At 41.9% G+C, this 27,002-nt stretch overlaps 1 protein-coding gene across 1 annotated transcript in view; it reads left to right on the forward strand.

Annotated features, from left to right (window-relative positions):
- LOC126416667 (HMG box-containing protein 1-like) overlaps positions 1–27,002 on the forward strand; it is a 66,841-nt gene that overhangs the window by 22,264 nt on the left and 17,575 nt on the right. Inside the window, exons 3-4 of the mRNA XM_050084467.1 lie at positions 12,176–12,405; positions 21,324–21,530. Coding sequence (XP_049940424.1) covers positions 12,176–12,405; positions 21,324–21,530 — 437 coding nt within the window. The remainder of the gene's footprint in view (positions 1–12,175; positions 12,406–21,323; positions 21,531–27,002) is intronic.

Consider the following 27,002-nt stretch of genomic DNA (forward strand, 5'->3'; position numbering starts at 1 on the left):
TAACTTTCCATAATTTATTTAGCTCTGTTCTTGCCTCCCCGTCATTCCCCAAATCCCTCAATACACAAACTAACCTTACACATTCACAGAAAGAACCACAGTCCATACCTAAAAACTGGTCCCAACCTTGTAATCTTACTTGCTGACAAAGGCTCCACCATTGTTGTTTTGGGCTGCAAGGATTACCTGGTGGAAGGACTTCGCCAGTTGTCAGATGCGCACACCTATGAACCTACCACAGTGACCCCGTTCCAGAAATCCAACAGGATCTCCAATCGCTCATTAAGTCCTTAGGCTCACTCCAGAACCTCTTCCCAGAGTCTATCTCTCTCCTCACCCTAGCATTCCCTACACTGCTGCTGTCTACATACTTCCTAAAGTTCATAGACCCAACCACCCAGGACTCCATTGTGGTAGCTTACTGTGCCCCCACTGAGAAATCTCTCCTCTCGTAGACCAACACAACCTACCCTCCAGTATAAAAGATACCAACCATTTCCTCCCCCAACTCTCCACATGGTGCCGTGCTCATTATTGTTGATGTCACCTCAGTTTAATCTAACTTCCATAATGCCAATGGCATTGCTACATTACCTTTACCAAGTCCCAAAGGATTGCAAACCTACAACCTCCTTCCTGGTCAGCATGACCGACTGTATTTTCACCCACAGTTACTTTTCCTTTGAAGGCATCACATGCAAACAAACACATGGTACGGCTATAGACATCCACTTGGCACCATCAAGTGCCAACCTACCCATGAGTCTTCTAGAGGAATCCTTAACTGCACAGAATCTGAAGCCTCTCACCTGATTCGGGCTCATTGATGACGTCTTCGTAGTCTGAATCAAGGGTGATGACACACTATTCACATTCCTCCAGAACCTGAACATCTTCTCCCCCTTTTACTTCACCTCATCCTCCTCAACCCAACAACCCACTTTCCTCAATGTTGACCTCCACCTCAAGATGGCTACATCAGTACCTCTGTACATATCAAACCTACCAACCATCAGCAAAACCTTCACTTTGAAAGCTGCCACACATTCCAAACCAAGAAGTCCCTTCCATACAGCCTAGCCACCTGTGGGCATCACATCTGTAGTGACGACCAGTCCCTCTCATAATACCCTGTGGCTCTCACTGAGGCCTTCAGAGACAGTAATTACTCCCCCCACCCCCCTTCCCCCTGTCCTTCCACAACCTTGTACAGAAACAGGTCTCCCATGCCATACCTTTCCAGTCTCCCACCACCTCACGAAATTCTTCTGTCTAGCCACAGAGGAGCATTTCCCTTGTGACTCAGTACCACCAAGGATTGTAGCAACTGAGTCACATTCTCCGCAAGGGTTTCGACTACCTCTCGTTGTGCTCTGAAATGAGGAATGTTCTATCCACTATCCTCCCCATCCCTCCCACTGTGGTTTTCTGCCACCTACCAAACCTACACAATATCCTCATCCATCCCTACTCAACCCCATCTCCCAACCCCTTGCCTCAATGCTCACATCCCTGTGACATACCTAGATGCAAAACCTGGCCATACATCCTCCCACCACCACCTACTCCAGTCCGGTCATGAACATCACTTATCTCATCAAAAGCAGGACTACCTGTGAAAGGCTCCCAGAGACCAGTGTGGCCTGAGCTCCCAGTTGGTGCACATCGTCAGCGCAGAAAGATACGTATATAGCTTCTTTTCTGTGTTTACTTCGTAGATTCTTACTTAAATTGCGTGTGAGTTTCGAATAGGAGGTTTAATTTCGAGTTTTAGTTACTGTAATCATAAATTCAGGCAGATTGTAGCGCTGTCGTTAGGCATTTGTACAGGTTAGTTCATACATTCTTTGCGTGTTTCCCTTGCGTTATCTAGGCACGGATTCGTGTCTCAGTAACTGTTGTTCAACATCGATTAGAATGGACAGGGACTGTGATTGCTGTGTTTGGATGAGGGCTAAGTTGGCTGGCATCCCTTCGCTCACAGCTGCAGGCAGCACTGACTTCGGTTGCGCAGCTTGAGGCTGTTGCCAATGGGCACCACTGTGGGGAGCCGGACTTAGGTATCACGGGGATGTAAACCTCGTCCCGTCTGTCCCCAGATCAATTTGCCGCTGTGGTTGCCCTGGTTGGTGCCCGCAGTGGGGCTGAGCCCTCGCCTGTCGTTGATTGGGAGGTCGTTCCAAGGCGTGGCAGGCAGCGGAAGACGTCCCCGGAGGCTGATCAGAAAGCCTCCCCGGTGCGTCTGACAAACAGGTTTCAGGTACTGTCTCTGGCTGAGCCAGATGCAGCTGCCTGCCCTGTTTCAGAGGATGATTCTCAGCCTTCAAGGTCCGGGAAATCGGAGAGGATGGGCTTATTGGTAGTTAGGAGCTCCAATGTTAGGCGCGTAATGGGGCCCCTTAGGGATATGGCGGCTAAGGAGGGAAAGAAATCCAGTGTGCATTCCGTGTGCATTCCGGGTGGAGTCATTCCTGATGCGGAAAGGGTCCTTCCGGATGCCATGAAGAGCACAGAGTGCAGCCAGCTGCAGGTGGTGGCACATGTCGGCACTAATGATGTGTGTTGCTTTGGATCTGAGGAAATTCTCTCTGGATTCCAGTGGCTATCTGATTTGGTGAAGGCTGCGGGTCTTGGTTACGAGATGAAGGCAGAGCTCACCATCTGCAGCATCGTTGACGGAACCGACTGCGGACCTTTGGTGCAGAGCCGGGCGTAGGGTCTGAATCAGTGGCTCAGACGGTTTTGCGACCATGTTGGCTGCAGATTCCTTGACTTGCGCCATAGGGTGGTGGGGTTTCGGGTTCCGCTGAATAGGTCAGGAGGTCACTACACTCAGCTGGCTGCTACACAGGTAGCGGAGGCTGTGTGGCGTGACTGGGCGGTTTTTTAGGCTAGAAGGCTCTGGGGAAAGTACGGGTTGGGCTGCACTCTCAAAGGGTGCATGGCAGATACAGGACGTGCTTGGATCAAGGAACAGTTAGAATTGTAGTTGTAAATTATTGTAGTTGTGCTGGGAAAGTCCCTGAGCTTCAAGCGCTAATAGAAAGCACAGATGCTGAAATCGTTATAGGTACAGAAAGCTGGCTAAAGCCTGAAATAAGTTCTGCAGAAATTTTTATGAAGTCTCAGATGGTGTTCAGGAAAGATAGATTAGGTAGAATTGGTGGTGGAGTGTTTGTGTCTGTCAGTAGTGGTTTATCTTGTAGTGAAGTTGAAGTAGATACTCCGTGCGAATTGGTATGGGTGGAGGTTATACTTAACAGCCGAACTAAGTTAATAATTGGCTCCTTCTACGAGCCCCCAGACTCCGATGATATAGTTGCTGAACAGTTCAGAGAAAATTTGAGTCTCGTAACAAATAAATACCCCACTCATACGGTTATAGTTGGTGGGGACTTCAACCTTCCCTCAATATGTTGGCAAAAATACTTGTTCAAAACCGGTGGTATGCGAAAACATCTTCCAAGATTGTCCTAAATGCTTTCTCCGATAACTATTTCGAGCAGTTAGTCCACGAACCCATGCGAATTGTAAATGGTTGCAAAAACACACTTGACCTCTTAGCCACAAACAATCCAGAGCTAATAGAGAGCATCATGACTGATACAGGGATTAGTGATGATAAGGTCGTTGTAGCTAGGCTCAATACCGTTTCTTCCAAATCCACCAGAAACATACACAAAATAATTTTATTTAAAAATGCAGATAATGTGTCACTAGAAGCCTTCCTAAGAATAATTTTATTTAAAAAAGCAGATAATGTGTCACTAGAAGCCTTCCTAAGAAACAATCTCCATTCCTTCCGAACTGACTATGCAAATGTAGACGAGATGTGGCTCAAATTCAGAGATATAGTAGCAACAGCAATTGAGAGATTCATACCTCATAAATTGGTAAGAGATGGAACTGATCCCCCATGGTACACAAAACAGGTCCGAACGCTGTTGCAGAGGCAACGGAAAAAGCATGCGAAGTTCAGAAGAACGCGAAATCCCGAAGATTGGCTAAAGTTTACAGATGCGCGAAATTTGACACGGACTTCAATGCGAGATGCCTTTAATGGGTTCCACAACGAAACATTGTCTCGAAATTTGGTAGAAAATCCAAAGAAATTCTGGTCGTATGTAAAGTACACAAGCGGCAAGACGCAGTCAATACCTTCACTGTGCAGTGTTGATGGTACTGTTACCGACTACTGTGTCACTAAAGTGGAGTTATTAAATGCAGTTTTCCGAAATTCCTTCACCAGGGAAGACGAATGGAATATTCCAGAATTTGAAACACGAACAGCTGCTAGCATGAGTTTCTTAGAAGTAGATACCGTAGGGGTTGCGAAGCAACTCAAATCGCTTGACACGGGCAAGTTTTCAGGTCCAAATTGTATACCGATTAGGTTCCTTTCAAATTACGCTGATACAATAGCTCTCTACTTAGCAATCATATACAACCGCACTCTCACCGATAGATCTGTACCTACAGATTGGAAAATTGCGCAGATCGCACCAGTGTTTAAGAAGGGTAGTAGGAGTAATCCATCGAACTACAGACCTATATCATTGTCGTCGGTTTGCAGTAGGGTTTTGGAGCATATACTGTATTCAAACATTATGAATCACCTCGAAGGGAACGATCTATTGATACATAATCAGCATGGTTTCAGAAAACATCGTTCTTGTGCAACGCAGCTAGCTCTTTATGGCCGCTACCGACAGGGGATCTCAAGTTGATCCCGTATTTCTAGATTTCCGGAAAGCTTTTGACACCGTTCCTCACAAGTGACTTCTAATCAGGCTGTGGGCCTATGGGATATCGTCTCAGTTGTGCGACTGGATTCGTGATTTCCTGTCAGGAAAGTTGCAGTTCGTAGTAATAGATGGCAAATCATCGAGTAAAACTGAAGTGATATCAGGTGTTCTCCAGGGAAGCGTCCTGGGACCTCTGCTGTTCCTGATCTATATCAATGACCTGGGTGACAATGTGAGCAGTTCTCTTAGGTTGTTCGCAGATGATGCTGTAATTTACCGTTTAGTAAGGTCATCCGAAGACCAGTACCAGTTGCAAAGCGATTTAGAAAAGATTGCTGTATGGTGTGGCAGGTGGCCGTTGACGCTAAATAACGAAAAGTGTGGTGTGATCCACACGAGTTCCAAAAGAAATCCGTTGGAATTTGATTACTCGATAAACAGTAATATTCTCAAGGCTGTCAATTCAACTAAGTACCTGGGTGTTAAAATTACGAACAACTTCAGTTGGAAAGACCATATAGACAATATTGTGGGGAAGGCAAGCCAAAGGTTGCGTTTCATTGGCAGGACACTTAGAAGATGCAACAAGTCCACTAAAGAGACACCTTACACTACACTTATTCGTCCTCTGTTGGAATATTGCTGCGCGGTGTGGGATCCTTACCAGGTGCGATTGACGGAGGACATCGAAAGGGTGCAAAAAAAGGGCAGCTCGTTTTGTATTATCACGTAATAGGGGAGAGAGTGTGGCAGATATGATACACGAGTTGGGATGGAAGTCATTAAAGCAAAGACGTTTTTCGTCGCGGCGAGATCTATTTACGAAATTTCAGTCACCAACTTTCTCTTCCGAATGCAAAAATATTTTGTTGAGCCCAATCTACATAGGTAGGAATGATCATCAAAATAAAATAAAAGAAATCAGAACTCGAACAGAAAGGTTTAGGTGTTCGTTTTTCCCGCACGCTGTTCGGGAGTGGAATGGTAGGGAGATAGTACGATTGTGGTTCGATGAACCCTCTGCCAAGCACTTAAATGTGAATTGCGGAGTAATCATGTAGATGTAGATGAAAGCAGTCACGTGATTTACAAGCTAAGCTGCAGCCACTGTGCTGCATTCTGCTTGAGCATGACAACTCACAAACTGTCTCCAGAACGAGATTTTCACTCTGCAGCGGAGTGTGCGCTGATATGAAACTTCATGGCAGATTAAAACTGTGTGCCAGACCGAGACTCAAACTCGGGACCTTTGCCTTTCGCGGGCAAGTGCTCTACCAACTGAGCTACCCAAGCACGACCCGCGCCCCGTCCTCACAGCTTTACTTCTGCCAGTACCTCGTCTCCTACCTTCCAAACTTAACAGAAGCTCTCCTGCGAACCTTGAAAAACTAGCACTCCTGAAAGAAAGGATATTGCGGAGACATAGCTTAGCCACAGCCTGGGGGATGTTTCCAGAATGAGATTTTCACTCTGCAGCGGAGTGTGCGCTGATATGAAACTTCGTGGCAGATTAAAACTGTGTGCCGGACCGAGACGTCAAACTCGGGACCTTTGCCTTTCGTGGGCAAGTGCTCTACCAACTGAGCTTCTGTTAAGTTTGGAAGGTAGGAGATGAGGTACTGGCAGAAGTAAAGCTGTGAGGACAGGGCGTGAGTCGTGCTTGGGTAGCTCAGTTGGTAGAGCACGTGCCCGCAAAAGGCATAGGTCCAGAGTTCGAGTCTCAGTCCGGCACACAGTTTTAATCTGCCAGGAATTTTCATATCAGCGCACACTCCGCTGCAGAGTGAAAATCTCATTCTGGAAACATCCCCCAGGCTGTGGCTAAGCCATGTCTCTGCAGTATCCTTTCTTTCAGGAGTGCGGGTTCGCAGGAGAGCTTCTGTTAAGTTTGGAAGGTAGGAGACGAGGTACTGGCAGAAGTAAAGCTGTGAGGACGGGGCGTGAGTCGTGCTTGGGTAGCTCAGTTGGTAGAGCACTTGCCCGCGAAAGGCAAAGGTCCCGAGTTTGAGTCTCGGTCCGGCACACAGTTTTAATCTGCCAGGAAGTTTCACAAACTGTCTATCTGCATGAATGGCCATTGACAGGAAACAGCTGGACCACCCTGTTGCTGAGCACACAGCCCAATACAACGTTCCTCATTTCAGTGACTGCTTCACTGAACTTTTCCGAATTGCGAAGGTGGGAACTCTCCCTGCAATATATCCTACATACCTGTAGCAGCATTTTACTGTCCCCCACCTCTCTCCCTCCCCCTCCTTGCACCAGCCCCGTCCTTACCCACACCACCATTTGCTTCTCTCATCATACCCTGTTGCTCAGAGTCTGGCCTCAGTAGCTAGAGACAATGGTCATGTGTGTGTGAATTCTGCTTGCATGAATGTGTGTGTCTGTTGAAGGACTTTTGGCCTAAAGTTTACTTGTTTAGCAGTCCTTTTGTAGTGCCTGTCTGCGACCCGTCATCTTCACTGTATGATGAGTAGCAGTCTATCCTTTTTGTAATATTGTCATTATTCCATCCTGGATTTTCAATGATAAGATTTTTTTCACTTAACATTTGTCTGTCTGTGAATTTATTTACTTACTTATTTATTTATTGTACATATTGTATTGTAGGCTCTGTTACTTATGACATTTTGTGGTATTGTGACTATACCAAGAGGGATATCACTGTCATTAATTTTCTGTCAGGTACGTATTTTTCTATAGTTTGATAACTATTTGTTTGGACTTGACCAGCAGCACCTCCACAGGTTCAGTGCCTGATCTGAAACACACTACCTTTTGTCAGACAAAATTTCTTATTACTTTCATAGAACTCTAGTTCTTTTGTAATGACTACTTTTTTAAGGCTATGTGGCTTTCGATTTTTGTCTCTCTGCTACTGGTTCTTTTTATTCAGTTTCTCATCTGACTTCAATCAGCTTATTAAGGCCAGTGAACTGAGTCACTTCCCCAGAATATTAAATTACTTGTTTTCAGTATTTTTTTCCCCCCCTTCTCTGTCTAATGAAGTGAAGTATGCTTGTGCCAGATTTTGGTTCTGTATTTACATGTAATTTTCCTGGATAAATGTTTCATGACTTTGAGGTCTTCTTCATCCATCTTGCATCTTTCTTTATACTAACACCACCTTTGTGATCTGGACACATTGTATTGAAGCTTTCACCTGTTCACGTAAAGAGTATGCACACTAGATTCAAGTTCTCTGCAGAGGTGGAGGGAGAGAATAATTGCAATTTTTAGGTGTTTTCCTTGAAGGAAAATCAGGTGGGTAGCTTAGCAACTCTGTGTACTGGAAGGCAACACTCACTGACCTATATCTTAGTGCGCAAAGCTTTCATCATCCAACCTAAAAGAGAGCAGTTTTAAAAATGCTGATAAAGCTAAAAAACTGTTTCGCTCAAAAACCAACTGAACTCAGAGATCTGGCTACAGGGAAAGAGATATTAAGTCAACCATCTCTACGAAACAAAAACACAGATGTACTCAATCATCACTGGAAGATCAGTCTATAACACTATTTCCTTTCTTCAGAACTACAACAAACAAAATAGGTAGAGGCCTGGTCAGACAACATTCGTTATATTTTGTGACCAACAAAGAAAATTGAAAAAATGTTGCATCCAGTAAATGACAGTCGTAGTCTCATTTTTCTGGAATTAAAATCCCTTATGAATGCGGCAGCATGAAGACACATGGTTAATGCTGAAAGTCTGCAGAGAAATAAACTGAATTATCGACTATCCAAAGAAATTGGCATCACTCTTAACATTCCTAAAAGAAAAACATTATTTCTCATAGCATATAGAAGTTTTGCGACTTTGTGAAGTCTCCATGTCATAATTTAGTGAACTAGATAAAGTACTGCATGGTGTAAGAGGTAAGACCCAACAATGGCAACAGAGGAAGTCATCAAAAGCTTGAGATCACATGTAAATCTGATGTGACATGAAATCTGTGATAGTTTATCCAAGAATGTTGCCACAAAGGCTTATGTTCTCATATGTAATGTTCCTGTCAGTCATGATAGAAAGACTGATCTCATACTAGATGACAGTAGACAAATGTATTGATTACTTTTTCATCCTTTTCTGCTGTATTTTCATTGATCTGAGCATCTCAATGACTTTAATGCCTGATCCTTGAATACTTCTAATTTATTTCATGTTTTCCTTTCTATTGTTGGATGATAGAAGGCTATGAAAATCTCTGTATTTGTGCTGATTGCTAGTTCCAAGAGTCTTTGTTCTGTACTTGGTAATAACTTCATTTTCTGTTAATATTCATAACCAATGCTGCTACCACCTGCTTCTACAAAGACATTCAATTTTGGGGGAATCATCATAAACTGAAGTGCCAAAGAAACTAGTATAGGCGGGCATTTTAAAAGGCAGGCAGAATATGGTACTATGATAGTCAATGCTTGTATAAGACAACAAGTGTCTGATGCAGTTGTTAGATTGGTTACTGCTGCCACAATGGCAGGTTATGAAGATTTAAGCGAGTTTGAATGTGGGATTACAGTGATGGGATACAGCATCTCCGGGGTAGCGATGAAGAGTGGATTTACCCATACAACTATTTCATGAGTGCACTGTGAACATCAGGAATCCAGTAAAACACCAAATCTCCAACATCGTGTGACTGGAATAAGATCCTGCAAGAACAGGACCAACAGTGACTGAAGAGGATCATTCAGTGTTACGACAGAAGTGCAACCTTACCGCAAATTGCTGCAAATTTCAGTGCTGGTCCACCAACAAGTGTCAGCATGCAAACCATTCAATGAAACATCATCGATATGGGCTTTCAGAGCCGAAGGCCCACGTGTGTACCCACGATGACTGCATGACACGAAGTTTTTGCGCCTCGCCTGGGCCCACTAAAACCAACATTGGACTGTTGATGGCTGGAAACATGTTGCCTGGTCAGATGATTCTGCTTTCAAATTGCATCAAGCGGATGGACGTGTACAGGTATGGAGACAACCTCATCAATCCATGGACCCTGTGTGTCAGCAGGGTCATGTTCAAGCTGGTGGAGGCTTTGTGATGGTGTGGGGCGTGTGCAGTTGGAGTGATATGGCATCTCCGATACGTCTAGATATGACTCTGTCCGGTGACATGTACGTAAGCACCCTGCCTCATCACCTGCAACCATTCACATCCATTGTGCATTCCAAAGGACTTGAGCAATTCCAGCTGGACAATGCAATACCCCACACATCCAGAATTGCTTCAGAGTGGCTACAGGAAAATACTTTAAGTTTTAACACTTCCGCTGGCCACCAAACTCCCCAGACATAAACATTATTGAGCATGTCTGGGATGCCTTGCAACATGCTGTTCAGAAGAGATCTTCACATCCTCATGTTCTTACAGATATGTGGACAGATTTGTAGGATTCATGGTGTCATTTCCCTCCAGCACTACTTCAGCCATTAGATGAGTCCATGCCATGTCGTGTTGCACCAATTCGGCATGCTTGCGGGGGCCCTACACAATATTAGGCAGGTGTACCAGTTTCTTTGGCTCATCAGTGTATATTCTGGAGACAAAAAAAAAAAAAATTGCAGTTCCAGTATTTGGCTGGCAACAGGGTGGAGAGATGTAATCTTTATGATTATCTGTGCTATTGTTATGGATTAAATTACAAACCCCTTCACAATGTCTCACAGAATGGGAGCATGTGAAACTGTTGATGGTGGTCTGTTTGTCAAAGGGGACATAATTCTTGGTGACCTCCTTGGTGATATTTGAGAAGAAGAGATCCACACTCTAACTTCCTCTCATCACCACGGAGATTTATTTTTAATGCCTCTGGCAAGGTGTGCTTACTAAAATGCAGAATGAAAGATGTATTACAATTTTATCATATAATCTCTGTTTTTACTTGAATTGTAGCATAATGTGTTGCTGATGTACTGCAGGATGTATTTTTTCCCTTCATAAATGAATTTCTGTTAAGGTTATATCTAACTTCTAACGAACTATTATGAAAAATTACACTTCCCGTCTCTGATTCGTCCTCTAGTAAACCACTTAAATATTTTTTACAACATTTAATTGGCAATGCAACCTACTTTTGACTCATTTATAGCACTAGTAGTACCACTATGAGGGTGCAAATTGAGTTTGCATTAAATACATGCTGTAACAATCATGAGCACTAGTTATCTTTGAGACTGGATGTAGTGAGTTGATATTAGTCAAGAATGCCTTTAAGGTGATAAAAATGCCATTATCAGTAGCCATCTGAGTTTGAACAAGGTCATGTAATAGGGCTACGAGAAGCTGGACGTTCTTTCTGTAATATTGCAGACAGATTTTGCAGGAACGTAGCCACTGTATATGATTGCTGGCAGCAGTGGTCACAAGAATGTACAGTCATAAGAAGGCCAGGCTCTGGTTGGCTACATGGCACTACTGAGAGGAACAACCATAATGTTCGGTGTGAGGTCCTGGCACATCGTACTGCATCTGCAGCAGCAGTTGGTACCACAGTGACACAACTGTTACAAATTGGTTACTTAATCACAAATTCAAGCCTGTAGCATGTATACCAAACCACTGCCATTTGTAGCTTCAGTGGTGTCAAATGAGAGCTCTTTGGAGGACAGGGTGGAGCTCTGTTGTGTTTTCTGATGAAAACTGGTTATGCCTCAGTGCCATTGATGGCCATGTGTTGGATAGGAGGGGGCCAGTTGAAGGCCTGCAACCAACCAGTCTGCATACTACACACACTGGACCTACACTTGGTTATTGTCTGTAGTGCGATTTTGTATGACAGCAAATTTGTACGTCCAGCTAGTGATTCAACCTGTTGTGCTGTCATTTATGAACAACATTCCGGGGGGTGTTTTCCAACAGGATAAGGCTCATCCACATACCGCTGTTATAACCCAATGTGACTGACAGTGTGTCGACATGTTGGCTTGGCATGCTCAATCACCAGATCTGTCTCCAATCGAGCATATCAGGCAACAGCTCCAGCGTCATCCACAAACAACATTAACCATCCCTGTATTGACCAAACAAGTGCAACAGGCATGGAACTTCACCCGACAAAATGATATCTGGCACCTGTACAACACAATGCATCCATGTTTGTTTCCTTGCATTCAGTATTCTGGCAGTTACACCAGTTATTAATGTACTAGCATTTCACATTTTCACTGATTTATGTCATGCTTACATTGGCCTATCATCTTGCATTGTTAATCACTTAAATATGTTACCTAGATGAAAGTATTCTCAAAATAACATTAATTATTTCTTGGTGTTAAAATTGTTTTCCATCAGTGTAGTATAACCTCAAAACATTAATCTTGTATTGTGATTGTTAACACAAGCCACTAAAATGATACAAATTTTAGAGATTTTTTTTATTTACAGATTTTATTATGAAGATTTTTTACAATTATTTTGTAGGGCATACAGCTTTTCATGGAATTCAGATGTCACCCCACCACCTACTCCACCACAGCAGCCGGCACAAGCCATTATTACTGCCACCACAGTAAAAGTGGAGCCGCCTGCAAGTCCAAGTACACAGCAGGCACAGAGCTCAGTTCTCATGAGCCCAGCATCTCTCACCAGTAGTCGTGAGGATCTCCATTCTTGTCCATGGCCTGCTCCAGTGTGGCACTGCTTCCAGCCAGGTAGAACTACAATTTACTCTTAAATTTTGTTCCTAGATTGCACCATACCATCATTCATGTAACGGGTAGCCTATATTTTAATTAATTGTCATGACATGGTTTGTGTTGTACTAATTGTTCTCATAATATTGATCAGTTTATAAATACAGAGACAACACGAAGAAAGTCCTGTGGCAATTCGTAGCTATTTGGGATCTAATTATGACTGAGTGGCTTCAGATGGGTATGGCATACCTAAAGAAATTTGTGGGCCCTCTTCCTTGTTGAACTGAGCCAATTATGAAGACTAGAGACTGTTATAAATTGTATTGGTTGATGTCTTCTTGGCCTGACAAATTTTTTTGTCTGGTTTGCCGGTTAAAGAGAAGATGATATCTTGAATAAATGAAAATACTCACATTATGAAATATGATGAACTAAAGAAAACTGTCTAGACATGTCTCCAAGAGAATATATCAATGTACAAGAGGATCAGTTGAAACAATAAAAGTGTGAAGAAAAATAAAACCAATTTTCATCTGGTAGACTGCACATTCCACCAGTGAAGGCACGGCGATGCACAGTAACTAGCAACAAAGAGGAAAATTTTACACGCATTCAACGACTTCATATGTTAATGGTGTCCTTCTGGGTGTTCATTTGTGTGTTGTTTCCATGTGAGTTGGGATGTTGTGTGTACTTGCTGCCTGGACTCCAACCAGACTGTGTGCTATTGTTGCTCCTGTGCCACTATATGTAGCAGAGTTCAGCTACAGCTAAGCCCTGTGATACTCCTTTGTTAGGGTGTGTTGCTGATGTTTGTTTCCAAAAAAAATAAGTTTTGTACTAGTATGATAAATGGGAGCATTTTGCACAAACAAGTTAAAGCTATATAGAAATTCTACACAGGCTGTATTTGTAGGATTAAACATAATTTCCCCACCAATCATAGTTTCTGTTCTGTCAACATTATTTACAAACTACTTACAGGAAGCTCCTGAGAGATGGAGAAAAGATTGCTGCAAAATGGGAATATGCCCAGAAGATAAAACTTTGTACATCCTTCTCTTGTTGACAATCAGGTTATTGTTGCTGAAGATATTGGTGGTGCAAGCTACATGCTGCAAAAACTGAAGAATTCAAGGAATTCCAAGAAAAAATGCAGAAAACTGAATGCGTAGTGTTAGGAAAAAGAAATGTAGAAGATGTAGACACTGAACTGAGAAAATTCAAATGATGTAATCCTTTCAGATACTTGAGCAGATTGCTGTCATTCAGTAGCAGAAGCACAGTTGACTTAACCGAGCGAGGTGGCGCAGTGGTTAGACACTGGACTCGCATTCGGAAGGACGACGGTTCAATCCCGCGTCCGGCCATCCTGATTTAGGTTTTCCGTGATTTCCCTAAATCAGTCCAGGCAAATGCCGGGATGGTTCCTCTGAAAGGGCACGGCCGACTTCCTTCCCCATCCTTCCCTAATCCGATGAGACCGATGACCACGCTGTCTGGTCTCCTTCCCCAAACCAACCAACCAACCATAGTTGACTTAAATAATAAAATACGTTAAGGGAAGTGAGCAATAAGACAGCCCAACTCTGTCCTTTGGAATAGCAGTACAAGAAAAAGGATGATTCAAATCATCTTGAGGATCTACTCACCAAGTGGTGGCAGAACACACACACAAAAGAAAGTTATAATTAGGCAAGCTTTCAGAGCCAGTGGCTCCTTTTTCAGCAGGGAGAAGAGTTGAAGGGGAAGGAAGAAGGTTGAAGGAAAAGGATCGAAGAGGTCTGGAAAAGGGGTGGATTCCAGGAAAGTCACCCAGAAGTGTGGGTCTCTCACTACAATACGAAATGTAGTGACAACACAGCTGAACAATCACCATCACCCGAATGTGAAACTGAAGAAGACATTGCAGATGTTTTGTATTCCTGGATGTGAAGTTATTGATGCATTGCATGTTAGCATTTCTGCTGTAGCCCCTACTATATCCCCTCTTAAATGTCCAGGAAAGGTAAGAAGTATGTAAATAGAAAACTGAAAGAAAAGAAATTGAAACAAGTTTTACACAAGCAACATCTTCAAAACTCTCTGAAGTGTATAATGTAGATGCACTTGGTGCAGAACCTGAATATAGTGATATGTGCATGAATACTGAGAAGGTACAGCTACTGACACAAAATGGTGTTTGGGCATGCCCAGCTTCTTACTGTGGGCATCTACTGCAAGATGATACACTTACTGTTGCTCTGGAATATTACCTATGTGGTGACAAAGATTGCAGCAGGCAAAGTCCTAACCAGGGTGATGTTATCTCTGTTAGTGAGAATTGTGAAAAAGGTAAAAAAGATATATGAGTACATCAATAAGAGAAGCATATCTCCTCATGAAAGAGGAGAACACAAATTTAAAAATTGGTCGCACAAAAATTCTACTTCTTACGACCAAAATGGTTAAAATACCAACCAGTGCATGAAGTATGCACATTTATTTACAGCACTAATTTGAAACTTGTTTGTTTTGCCATAAGAAGTATCACAGGAAAGAAGTAACAGATGGACCTGGTGCTTTTGTGTCACAAGATAAATGGTGGTTGCAGGAGTGTGCGATGTGTACTGGTGCTGAAGTGGTGACTGTTGAAGCGTTACACCTACAGGATACTGACAAAGACGTAACCTATGCATTGTGGGAGAGAGGAGAGTTGATGAAGAAGACAGTTGAGCCAGAGAAGTTTGTTAAAGAGGTTAGGCATTGAGTCATGAAAGAAATAGCTCACCATCATATCTGGAGGATTCAGAGACAGGCCATAGTAGAAGTAAAATCATCCACATCCCAGAACACTGATACATTAGTTCTTCATTTAGAGTTTGCTGAGAACTGATCTGTTGCTTTGAAGAACAAAATTCTAAGTTACCACTGGCACACATCATAGGTACCAATATTCACATGTGTTGCTCACTACCTTGGACCATCACACTGTTTTCCTATTGTCAGTGATGATCAAATTCATGGCAGTGCACTTGCATTCTAAGCAATCAGCATGATAATTGATGACATAGCATCCAGAGGCCATGCATTTCCTAAACATGTGACTGATGGTGCAGCATCTCTTTTTAAAAACTGATTTCAGCTTTAAGAGCTTATTCAACGCTGTAGTACAGGAATTAAGACAAAAAATGCATATTTTCAGCAACAAATCATGGAAAAAGTGCATGTGATGGTGTAGGAGGTCTCTCTGTAAACATCTTACAACAAGATTTAATCTTTAGCATGAAGCCTTTGTTGCTATAAGAGAAATGAAAGTACTTTAAGGGAATTCCATTTAAAAAAAGAGAGAAGGGTGATCTGCTATGAAGGCTGTAGTAAGAATTCAATCAAGTCACTACTGGGTTGCATCCCGAAGTGGCATGTACATTGCAAAAACAATTCTCCACAAAATGCAGCCTGTTACTGTGTGTTAAATGCAGAGACCACAGTATACATTAGAAGACTTTATAATGAGTCACTTCATTCCTTGTGTATGACAATTAGTGGTGGGCAGGACACATAATAAGTGTATCTCATGAGCTGCCAGAAATAACCGTCTTCTTAATGATGCATCATGGTCCTGCTAATGCTTTCAAATGGCCATCATCAAAAGATCGATGTGCAGTTCCCTTTTTCCAAGTACTGCTCTTGTTGGATCATTCTTGTTTGTATGCAAATTCAGCTGGGCTATACTAGTTCAATGAGAAGCAGATGAAACAAACAAATGAACTGTTTTGTGCAGTGTTGATTGTTACATTGTAGGCAATTTTAATTCATGGAAAGTTGTGAAGAAGTAAAATCATGACAAAAGGCAATAACAATTTGTGAATAATATCATAAAAATAAAATGAGTATAAATATTCTGTAACTCATTTTTGTTATAAAATGCTTTCGAACAAAATTATGAATTGTTTTCCCACTTACTTATAATGTTGTAATGTAATTATTTTGATTAAGAAATACCAGTTTTGCATTACATTTACTTAAAATCAGTGATCAATTTAAATATTTAAGTTTCCATGATGTTTTGACCTTAGGTGTACCTAAAAATTTCCCACGTTCTGTAGATTCAAGTATTGCCCTCTCTTACAAGTAAAATGACCAACTAACATACCATGAAGTTTTGGGAGCATTTAGGATAGGGGTTTTTGGAGAAAATAATTTCTAAATAAACAAAAAATTTCAGATCCTTTCTATTTTATGTATAAATATTTTTGACAATTTAAGAATTTCATCCAGTAATGTCATAGCTGACAGTTAGCAGTCATTCCACTTTATCATTTCTCAAGACAGTTAACACCCTGTGACTATTCATATTTTCAAAACATAAATTTGAAAAACTTACAAGTTTTTACTGTTTATTTTTCCAAAAAAAAAAAAAAAAAAAAAAGAAGGAGAGAGCGGTGTTTATATATTAATCATGTCTCTTAATATTAGGAACAAAGTATTTATTGAAAATAAAGTCAGATCTCTATCGCATTTTGTTTCTTTATTACAGTTTTTACATTTTCTCTTTTGTTATGACATTTTCACAATTACTCTCATTTAGAGAGGTCTGTAGCATTTTAATGAATCATCAGAAAATCAAAATATTGTAGTTTTGGAGAGGTATCATGTGAAACTTCAACATCTATTTTTTGTAGCAACCTCTGAAATAGTTTTGTAACCATTCACTCTTGACCTGTGTGATTTGAGATTAAATGTGAATTTTATTTAGAACTAGCTTTTTACCTGTGGCTTCACCCACCTAAAACCATATGCTTAGGCATCCACAAGAGGGGCAAGAGAGGCACTGTGTTTCTACTAAACAACAGAGTTAACTTTAAAAGTCCAAGGAAAAATACCCTGGCATTGGGTGGCAGGCTGCTGTGGCGACTGTCTTGGCACTGTTTCACAATCTTGGCAGATATGAACCTTTACAGAACTTTCTGTCATTTCCTTGTATAGAACTTGGCAAAGTACAGAAAGAGGCTGTTCTAACACTCAGCACATTACAAACACAGCTGCAGTATACCTGCTGGGCATCGGTCCTCAATTCCCACAAGATAACCTATTTGCTTGCTGCTCAATTTAATCTCGACTTCAGGCTAGTGTTTGTCTTGCACGAAGTGACTGCATTCAGTTATAGAAAGCAGTGCGACTGTAGTAGAGTAGAGAGAAGGCTGTAGGAGCATTCTCCTATACTTCATCTATGATCCCAGATGGAGAATAACTATCATTTTCTTTGTGAGAAGATGAAAAAATTGTATATCATTGTTGAAAAAGTGTTGGAATCTACTTAAACTAATAGTGCACAATCCATCATGACATGCAGTCTTAGAGGTACGAGTTATGCAGTCCAGTTGCAGTGGCTACACAATAATGTGTTGTAAGATTACGGTTCAGTCCTGAGTTGTGAAGAGTTATTTCTACTGACTAATTTGATGCTCGTTTTGAAAGAGTTCCGCCATTCACATTTATTATAATAATATAAAAATGTATACTTTGCATATACTAATGAATCAGGCTTTTGTAATCTATCTTCAAAAAGATATTGACTAGGTAGCCTTCAACCATTTAAGATACAGTAATTTTGTGACTTCCTGTCAAATTTATTTCTTGGGTCACAACAGGTTCTGCAAGTCAACAAAGCTGTATAAGCAAAGGCACTTTTTGATTCTTGCCCCCTCTTAGATAAATTTCTGTGGACCCCCATGCTCGTATGTCACTCTTATTGCACACATGTATGTCTGTATCCCTGCTTTTTTGTTCCATAGAACTCCAGAAAGGACATTATATTTATCTGTGGTATTCGACCGTGCGGGCCAGTGGCCTTTCCACAATGATAACATCAGTTCTCACGAGGTCACCGAAGCTAAGCACTGCCGGGCTTGGCTAGCAGTTGGGTGTGTGGCTGTCCAGGTCTCAGATCTGCCAGGCACTGTTGGCAGTAGGGGTGCACTGAGCCCTTGTGAGGCCAGTAGAGGAGAGACTTGATTGAAAAGTAGTGGCTCTGGTCACAAAAACTGACAGTAGCCAAGAGGTGATGTGCTGACCACATACCCTTACATATTCACATCCAGTGACACCTATTGTCTGAGGATGACAAAGCAGTCAGTTGGTACCATTGGACCTGTTCATGTAGACTTTGAGTTTATTTGGCTGTGTGGTACAAGTAGGGATGGACGAGGATATTGTGTAGGTTTGGTAGGTGGCAGAATACCACTGTGGGAGGGGTGGAGAGGATAGTGGATAGGACATTCCTCATTTCAGAGCATGACGAGAGGTAGCCGAAACCCTGGCAGAGAATGTGATATGTCTCCTCCTCCACCCCCTCTCTGTCCGTCTCCTCCTCCACTCCCTCTCTGTCCGTCTCCTCCTCCACTCCCTCTCTGTCCGTCTCCTCCTCCACTCCCTCTCTGTCCGTCTCCTCCTCCACACCCCCTCTGTCCATCTCCTCCTCCACACCCTCTCTGTCCGTCTCCTTCTCCCACCTCAATGCCCGTCTCCTTCTCCCACCTCAATGCCCGTCTCCTCCTCCCACCTCAATGCCCGTCTCCTCCTCCACTCTCTCTTCCCATATCCTCCTCTCTCTGCACTGACCATCTCCTCCTCCCCTGCTCTGACCGTATCCTCCTCGCCCGCCCCCTCTGACCATCTCCTCCTCTGCCATCTCTGTCTCCTCCTCTGCCCTCTCTGTCTCCTCCTCTGCCCTTTCTGTCTCTGTCTGTATTGTCTGTATCTGCCCCCCTCCTCTCTCTGTCCATCTCCTCCTCCTAACGTCTCTCTGTCCATCTCCTCCTCCTAACATCTCTCTGTCCATCTCCTCCTCCTAACATCTCTCTGTCCATCTCCTCCTCCTAACATCTCTCTGTCCATCTCCTCCTCCTATCATCTCTCTGTCCATCTCCTCCTCCTAACTACTATCTGTCCATATCCTCATCCCCGTGTCTCTCTGTCAGTCTCCTCCTCCCCGTGTCTCTCTGTCAGTCTCCTCCCCACATCTCTCTGTCCATTTCCTCCTCCTAACATCTCTCTGTCAATCTCCTCCTCCTCCTAACATCTCTCTGTCCATCTCCTCCTCCTCCTAACATCTCTCTGTCCATCTCCTCCTCCTCCTAACATCTCTCTGTCCATCTCCTCCTCCTCCTAACATCTCTCTGTCCATCTCCTCCTCCTCCTAACATCTCTCTGTCCATCTCCTCCTCCTAACTACTATCTGTCCATATCCTCCTCCCCGTGTCTCTCTGTCAGTCTCCTCCCCACATCTCTCTGTCCATTTCCTCCTCCTAACATCTCTCTGTCCATCTCCTCCTCCTAACATCTCTCTGTCCATCTCCTCCTCCTAACATCTCTCTGTCCATCTCCTCCTCCTAACTACTATCTGTCCATATCCCCCTCCCTCCTCTCTCTGTCAGTCTCCTCCTCCCCGTCCTCCCCGTGTCTCTCTGTCAGTCTCCTCCCCACATCTCTCTGTCCATTTCCTCCTCCCTCCTCTCTCTGTCTGTTTCCATCTTCCCATGACTCACTCTGTCCATCTCCTCCTACCCACAGCTCTCTGTCCATCTCCTCCTCCCCTCTCTCCCCGTCATCTCTTATGTCCTCCGCCTCTGTCTCTCTATTTCCCCTCTCTCAGTCCATCTCCTCATAGCCCCTCTCTCTGTCACTTCCACCTAAACGGGAGTTAAGTGGTTCTTACCCTCATAGTGCCTTTTTACAGACAAGAAGTGTTACATGTACAAAGTTTGGTTAACATTGGTGTAGTGGTTGATGAGGAGATAGATCATACGTACACACATACACTCGTTAAAAAATAAAAAATAAAACCAATCATAACTCCTCATTGCAATGTCAAGAATGTAAGAAAAAGATAGATTAATGCTTACTGTAAAGATAATACAAGTAGCAGAATGGCAGAATTAAGGCAACTACCCATTAGCTTTTGGCCTCAGCCTTCATCAGAAAAAGATAGGGAAACACACAACATTGATTCGCACAAGTAAGCTCATCTTACACACGCATGACCACTACCTCTGGCATTCTGCTCCAAGCTGCTAGAGATGGCGCTCATGTGTGCACGAGGTGTGCCTACTTGTGTAAATGAATGGCGTGTTTCTTTTTCTGACGAAGGCTGTATGTGTAAGCTAATATGTAAGTGTTTTTTTAATTGTGCCTGTCTGCAACTTAATCTGTTAGAAAATAAAAGCATATAAAAATTAACAATAATAATCAAAGGAGTTTTATATTGTTAAATTGGTAGCTTTTAATAAAATTTTCAGAGTGTTTCTTAGCACTTTTGTGTTCATAACACATGTTAACAACAACAACATTTTACCGTGTTGACATTTTAACAGTAATTTAGTCAGTGTATATGTTGTAAAGAGTTACATGGAATGTGTTAGTAACAACATTCCTCAGGTACAGTGTTTTATTGAGTGAACCATACGATTGTCCATTTACTGAACTGAGTTCTTAGTTCTGACTATCAAATCGCTGTACTTTGGTGTGGGTGACTGGAAGGGAAAAGTAGAACTCCTTGAATGTTTCTTCATGTCGGCTTTGATATTTTTGTAGGCAACAATCAGCTAGGAATAACTCTGACTCCAGTGAACTGCACTTTATAGGATAGCAGTCACAGCTTTCGCATGACCCTTTTGTTTTATAGTTTCTTCTTTGGAGGGGTTTGGGGGTGGGGGGTTGGCCTGCTGCAGATAATAGTTTGGATTGTATTCTTTTTCTCCTGTATTACTATTTTTGTGATCAAAGATTTTTTGTTTAGTGCAGTGTATATAAGTAAACAAGGAGCACTCAAGCGTAACATATGGAATGGAGTTTCAAAAATCTGCATCTAGCTGTTGCAGACGTTTGCACTGAACAGTGCTAAATTTTGACACATTATATAGATTGTACATGATACTAGTTTGTTGTCCTAGGAACACTAGTGCGTTTTAGTGGTGATACAACATGGCGACGGGCTGAGGAAATTTCGGGCTATCGCTGTGAGTGGCTACGCCTAGAAATGGCAGCTGAACAAGAACGGACACAAGATGGTGTGTCTACTGTACTTGCATTCCGCTGGGAACGAGGTGATCTGACTGCTCGATGTTCTCGTTTACAGACATTTTACACACATCATAAAGGTTGGTTGAATTGTATTGTCTAAAATGTTGATATATTTAAGGATATTGTAAGAAGTAGACTATTACAACAGTGATGCTCTTTTCTGTCCATCTCCATTTTTTCTCTGTATGTTTTATGTGCATGTGCTCTCTCTCTCTCTCTCTCTCTCTCTCTCTCTCTCTCTCTCTCTCTCTCACACACACACACACACACACACACACACACACACACACACATCTACATCCATACTCCGCAAGCCACCTGACGGTGTGTGGCGGAGGGTACACTGAGTACCTCTATCGGTTCTCCCTTCTAATCCAGTCTCGTATTATTCGTGGAAAGAAGGATTGTCGGTATGCTTCTGTGTGGGCTCTAATCTCTCTAATCTCTCTTCGCGAGATATACGTAGGCGGGAGCAATATACTGCTTGACTCTTCGGTGAAGGTATGTTCTCGAAACTTTAACAAAAGCCCGTACCGAGCTACTGAGCGTCTTTCCTGCTGAGTCTTCCACTGGAGTTTATTTATCATCTCCGTAACGCTTTCGCGATTACTAAATGATCCTGTAACGAAGCGTGCTGCTCTCCGTTGGATCTTCTCTATCTCTTCTATCAACCCTATCTGGTACGGATCCCACACTGCTGAGCAGTATTCAAGCAGTGGGCGAACAAGCGTACTGTAACCTACTTCCTTTGTTTTCGGATTGCATTTCCTTAGGATTCTTCCAATGAATCTCAGTCTGGCATCTGCTTTACCGACGATCAACTTTATGTGATCATTCCATTTTAAATCACTCCTAATGCCTACTCCCAGATAATTTATGGAATTAACTGCTTCCAGTTGCTGACCTGCTATTTTGTAGCTAAATGATAAGGGATCTATCTTTCTGTGTATTCGCAGCACATTACACTTGTCCACATTGAGATTCAATTGCCATTCCCTGCACCATGCGTCAATTCGCTGCAGATCCTCCTGCATTTCAGTACAATTTTCCATTGTTACAACCTCTCGATACACCACAGCATCGTCTGCAAAAAGCCTCAGTGAACTTCCGATGTCATCCAACAGGTCATTTATGTATATTGTGAATAGCAACGGTCCTATGACACTCCCCTGCGGCACACCTGAAATCACTCTTACTTCGGAAGACTTCTCTCCATTGAGAATGACATGCTGCGTTCTGTTATCTAGGAACTCCTCAATCGAATCACACAATTGGTCTGATAGTCCATATGCTCTTACTTTGTTCATTAAACGACTGTGGGGAACTGTATCGAACGCCTTGCGGAAGTCGAGAAACACGGCATCTACCTGTGAACCCGTGTCTATGGCCCTCTGAGTCTCGTGGACGAATAGCACGAGCTGGGTTTCACACGACCGTCTTTTTCAAAACCCATGCTGATTGCTACAGAGTAGATTTCTAGTCTCCAGAAAAGTCATTATACTCGAACATAATACGTGTTCCAAAATTCTACAACTGATCAACGTTAGAGATATTGGTCTATAGTTCTGCACATCTGTTCGACGTCCCTTCTTGAAAACGGGGATGACCTGTGCCCTTTTCCAATCCTTTGGAACGCTACGCTCTTCTAGAGACCCACGGTACACCGCTGCGAGAGGGGGGGGCAAGTTCCTTCGCGTACTCAGTGTAAAATCGAACTGGTATCCCATCAGGTCCAGCGGCCTTTCCTCTTTTGAACGATTTTAGTTGTTTCTCTATCCCTCTGTCATCTATTTCGATATCTACCATTTTGTCATCTGTGCGACAATCTAGAGAAGGAACTACAGTGCAGTCTTCCTCTGTGAAACAGCTTTGGAAAAAGACATTTAGTATTTCGGCCTTTAGTCTGTCATCCTCTGTTTCAGTACCATTTTGGTCACAGAGTGTCTGGACGTTTTGTTTTGATCCACCTACCGCTTTGACATAAGACCAAAATTTCTTAGGATTTTCTGCCAAGTCAGTACATAGAACTTTACTTTCGAATTCATTGAACGCCTCTCACATAGCAAATCTGTGTACACTAAAGAAGCATGCGATTAGGAACCCTGAGCTATAATTCACTAATTCCATTTTTTGCATCCCACTATTTATTTTCCATTAGTTCATTATCCTTTTAAAGTATAGGCTGCTATTGTAGGAATAAAAAGTTAAAAGTATCCTATAGAATATAACTTTTTTGTTGATCTGACATTTCTCATATTGTACATATAAAAGTGCTTACAGACTTTACTCTTTTTGCATAACAAAGATGTACCTATGTACTCCCTCTGCCTTCTCCTCTAAGCAGTTACCTTACATTCTAATATTGATATAAGGAATTAAATCACTAAATTTTGTATCTTAAATTAAAGATGCAGAGAAATTTTTAGTTTTAATAACTTTGGCCATACTTTCATCATCATATGAATAAACCTGATGTAAACAAAGACAAGAATCCGTACCATAGATATGCTAATGTTGTTATACTCTTGGATGTAGGCCTTACTGGTGTATTAGATATCTCATTACTAAGTTACAATAAATGAAACTTTAATGGTAAATGATATTCTAATGTATTAATAGCTATCAATGTTTTCCGTAATCATGTTTTAGTTATGAGGTTTTTGTTTTAAAAATCGTGTACAGTCCCAGTCTCTGTACTATTGTGCTCTGATTATCGAACTGTTAATACACATTGCCAAAACGGCTGACACTGCTACCCGCTTCAATCCCGCGTCTGGCCATCCTGATTTAGGTTTTCTGAGATTTCCCTAAAATCGCTCGAGGCAAATGCCGGGATGGTGGTCAAGATTGCGCACGTTGAAGTTGTAAGTGAGAACGATCGTGAGAAAAATGAATTTAATACTGGTAACAAGTGTAAACTGTGCATAAAAAGAGTAGTGAAAGGCATTCGGTGCTCAATGTGTAACTTTTGGTTCCATGAGAAGTGCTCAAAGGTATCTGCAAAATTTGTAACAAATGATTTCGTGTGGACACGTCAGGAGAGCATTACGGAAACGTGCCAACGAGATATTTTTACGGGACAAAGATGCGTTAATAAAAGGACTCCAAAGTGAACTAGACACTTTAAAAGCGAAATATAACGCGCTGAGTGAAAAATGTGTGAATCTAGAGACGCAAATGTGTCCGAAAACCAGCAGCCTTGTGAGCATTTCGGATCTAAACGAAGACACATGTTGCCAACCTACAAACAGTGTTCCATGGAATGTTGTGCAAAACAAAATTAAAAGTGTGAACATATTAAATGTTACAAACAAATGCAGTGCTCTCGAGTGTCAGGAAAAACGCAGGGCAATGAACAATGACAAAAATGCTTTCCCACCCCTAGATGTGAACACACAACAAACTCACGATACCGTTACTACAGTTCTCATGGCGTAAAATCAGCCAAAAAGACCGATAATAAGTACAAACAATGCCGTTAGTATAAATCTATCTACGAAAAATGACCCAAAAAGACTCTTAAAAGTGTAAACAAAAATGAAGTACGCTCTGTGAAAAAGTGCGAATGAAAAATAGATTTATATGGGGACAGCCACGCCAAGGGACTTTCTCAATAGCTTAAAAGCATCAGTAAGTCATTGGCAGTAACAGCTATGATCAAGCCAGGCGCTGATTTCAAGGAAGCGACGAAAAACATCGTGAAAAACAACTGTACTGGACAAGACAGTGTAATTATCTGTGCTGGAGCTAATGACATATACAAAAACAGAGCTATGTACATGTTTAAACAGCTTGTGAGACTTCTATTACTCATAACAAACACGAATATCATACTCGTGAACTTCAGCCACAGATACGACCTGCCTGAATACTCACCCATAAACAAAGAAATTCGTAGAATAAATGATAAACTCAATAGGACGTGTAAGATGTTCAGTAATGTGGAACTAATAGATATCAGCTCACTTGACAGAACATACTTCACCAGACATGGACTTCACTTGAATCATAAAGGAAAGTGCAAATTAGGAAAACTGATAAGTGAACTAATTAAAAGTAAGTCCCAAAAGACAGTCAGAGAACCAGGGTGGTATGAACCTTGTGTGAGATCAACAACAGCAGCCACTTCAACAGAGGACAACAGCAGTGCACCAGCTAGAACTGCGGATACAGCCACATCAACAGCCACGAGGAACGATAGAGCTGCCACTTGCTTATCTACCAGCAGTAAGAATGTGAGTAGCTGCAGTGAAGATTTTTTATGGACTGTCATCCTCCAGCCAGTGCCACAAAAACTGTAAATATAGAAGCTCCTAATTCCTTGCCTATCCTTCTCAAAAACAGAACTTTAATTATGCACCTAAATGTACAATCAATCAAAAACAAAATAGATGAAATTGATGTGTTCCTAAGTTCAAACCCATGTCATGTTTTCTGTGTAAATGAACACTGGCTCACACCAGCTGAAATTGCCCTGTATACCCCAGAAGGATTTGAATTAGCAAGCTCATATTGTAGAACCAAAACTAGTCATGGAGGAGTCGCTATTTTTATAAAGAGAAACTCTAACATTGAATATGTAGCACAAAAAGTCGATCATTTTTGCAAAGAGCAACTTTTTGAAATTGCTGCACTATTGCTTCCCAAACTTAAATTAGTGATCATCTCTATTTATCGCACTCCTAGCTCTGATATTCATCAGTTTATTGACCAAATGGAGACTTTAAATAAGTACTTGCTGGTAAAAAACAGACACCACAAGATAGCATACATTGGTGACATTAATATAGACATACGACTCAAAACACCAACTGTCACCCACTTTCAAAACATGTTAAGGTCTAACAACTTGTACTGTATGAATAACAAGCCAACCAGATTAGATGCCTGCCTAGATAACATAATCTCCAATTTGACAAAAGACGAGTGTCAGTATGGAGTGATAAATCCAGTTCTATCTGACCATGACAGCCTATGGCTAATGGTCAACTGTGAAAACTATCCTACTCAGCAACCTGAACACATTAAGAGAATCAGATTATTATATCCTGACAACATTACAAAGTTAAGGCAAAAATTATCAGAAGTTGAGTGGGACAGAGTATATAATTGTAATAACAACGATAATGCTTTTAACTTATTCATGAACATACTAACAAGCTTAGTTCAAAACTGCTGCCCACAAATAATCAAAAAGATGAAAATAGATGGTGCACCAAATAGAAAAAAGAAGCACAACTGGTTCACTCCTGAACTGCATGACGTGAGAAACACACTTATTGCCCTACATAAAATGGCTAAAACTGGTAACCTAGAATCGAAGCAGAGGTATAAAGAAGCCAGGAAGAATTATAGAACTGAAATATAGACAGCAAAGCAGAGAGCCAATGATGCTTTCGTTGAAAACTCCAGCAACAAATGCAAAGCAGCCTGGCAGGTAATAAACAAAATAGCAGGGAAGCATAAAAACAGACAAGAAATTCCAATAGTGCCAGAAAAATTAAATGAATTTTTTTGTTAACAGTACTAAGTTCGAAGCTACTGCTACC

The sequence above is a fragment of the Schistocerca serialis genome, chromosome 8, assembly GCF_023864345.2.
Source record: "Schistocerca serialis cubense isolate TAMUIC-IGC-003099 chromosome 8, iqSchSeri2.2, whole genome shotgun sequence".
NCBI classification, from domain to species: Eukaryota; Metazoa; Arthropoda; class Insecta; order Orthoptera; family Acrididae; genus Schistocerca; species Schistocerca serialis.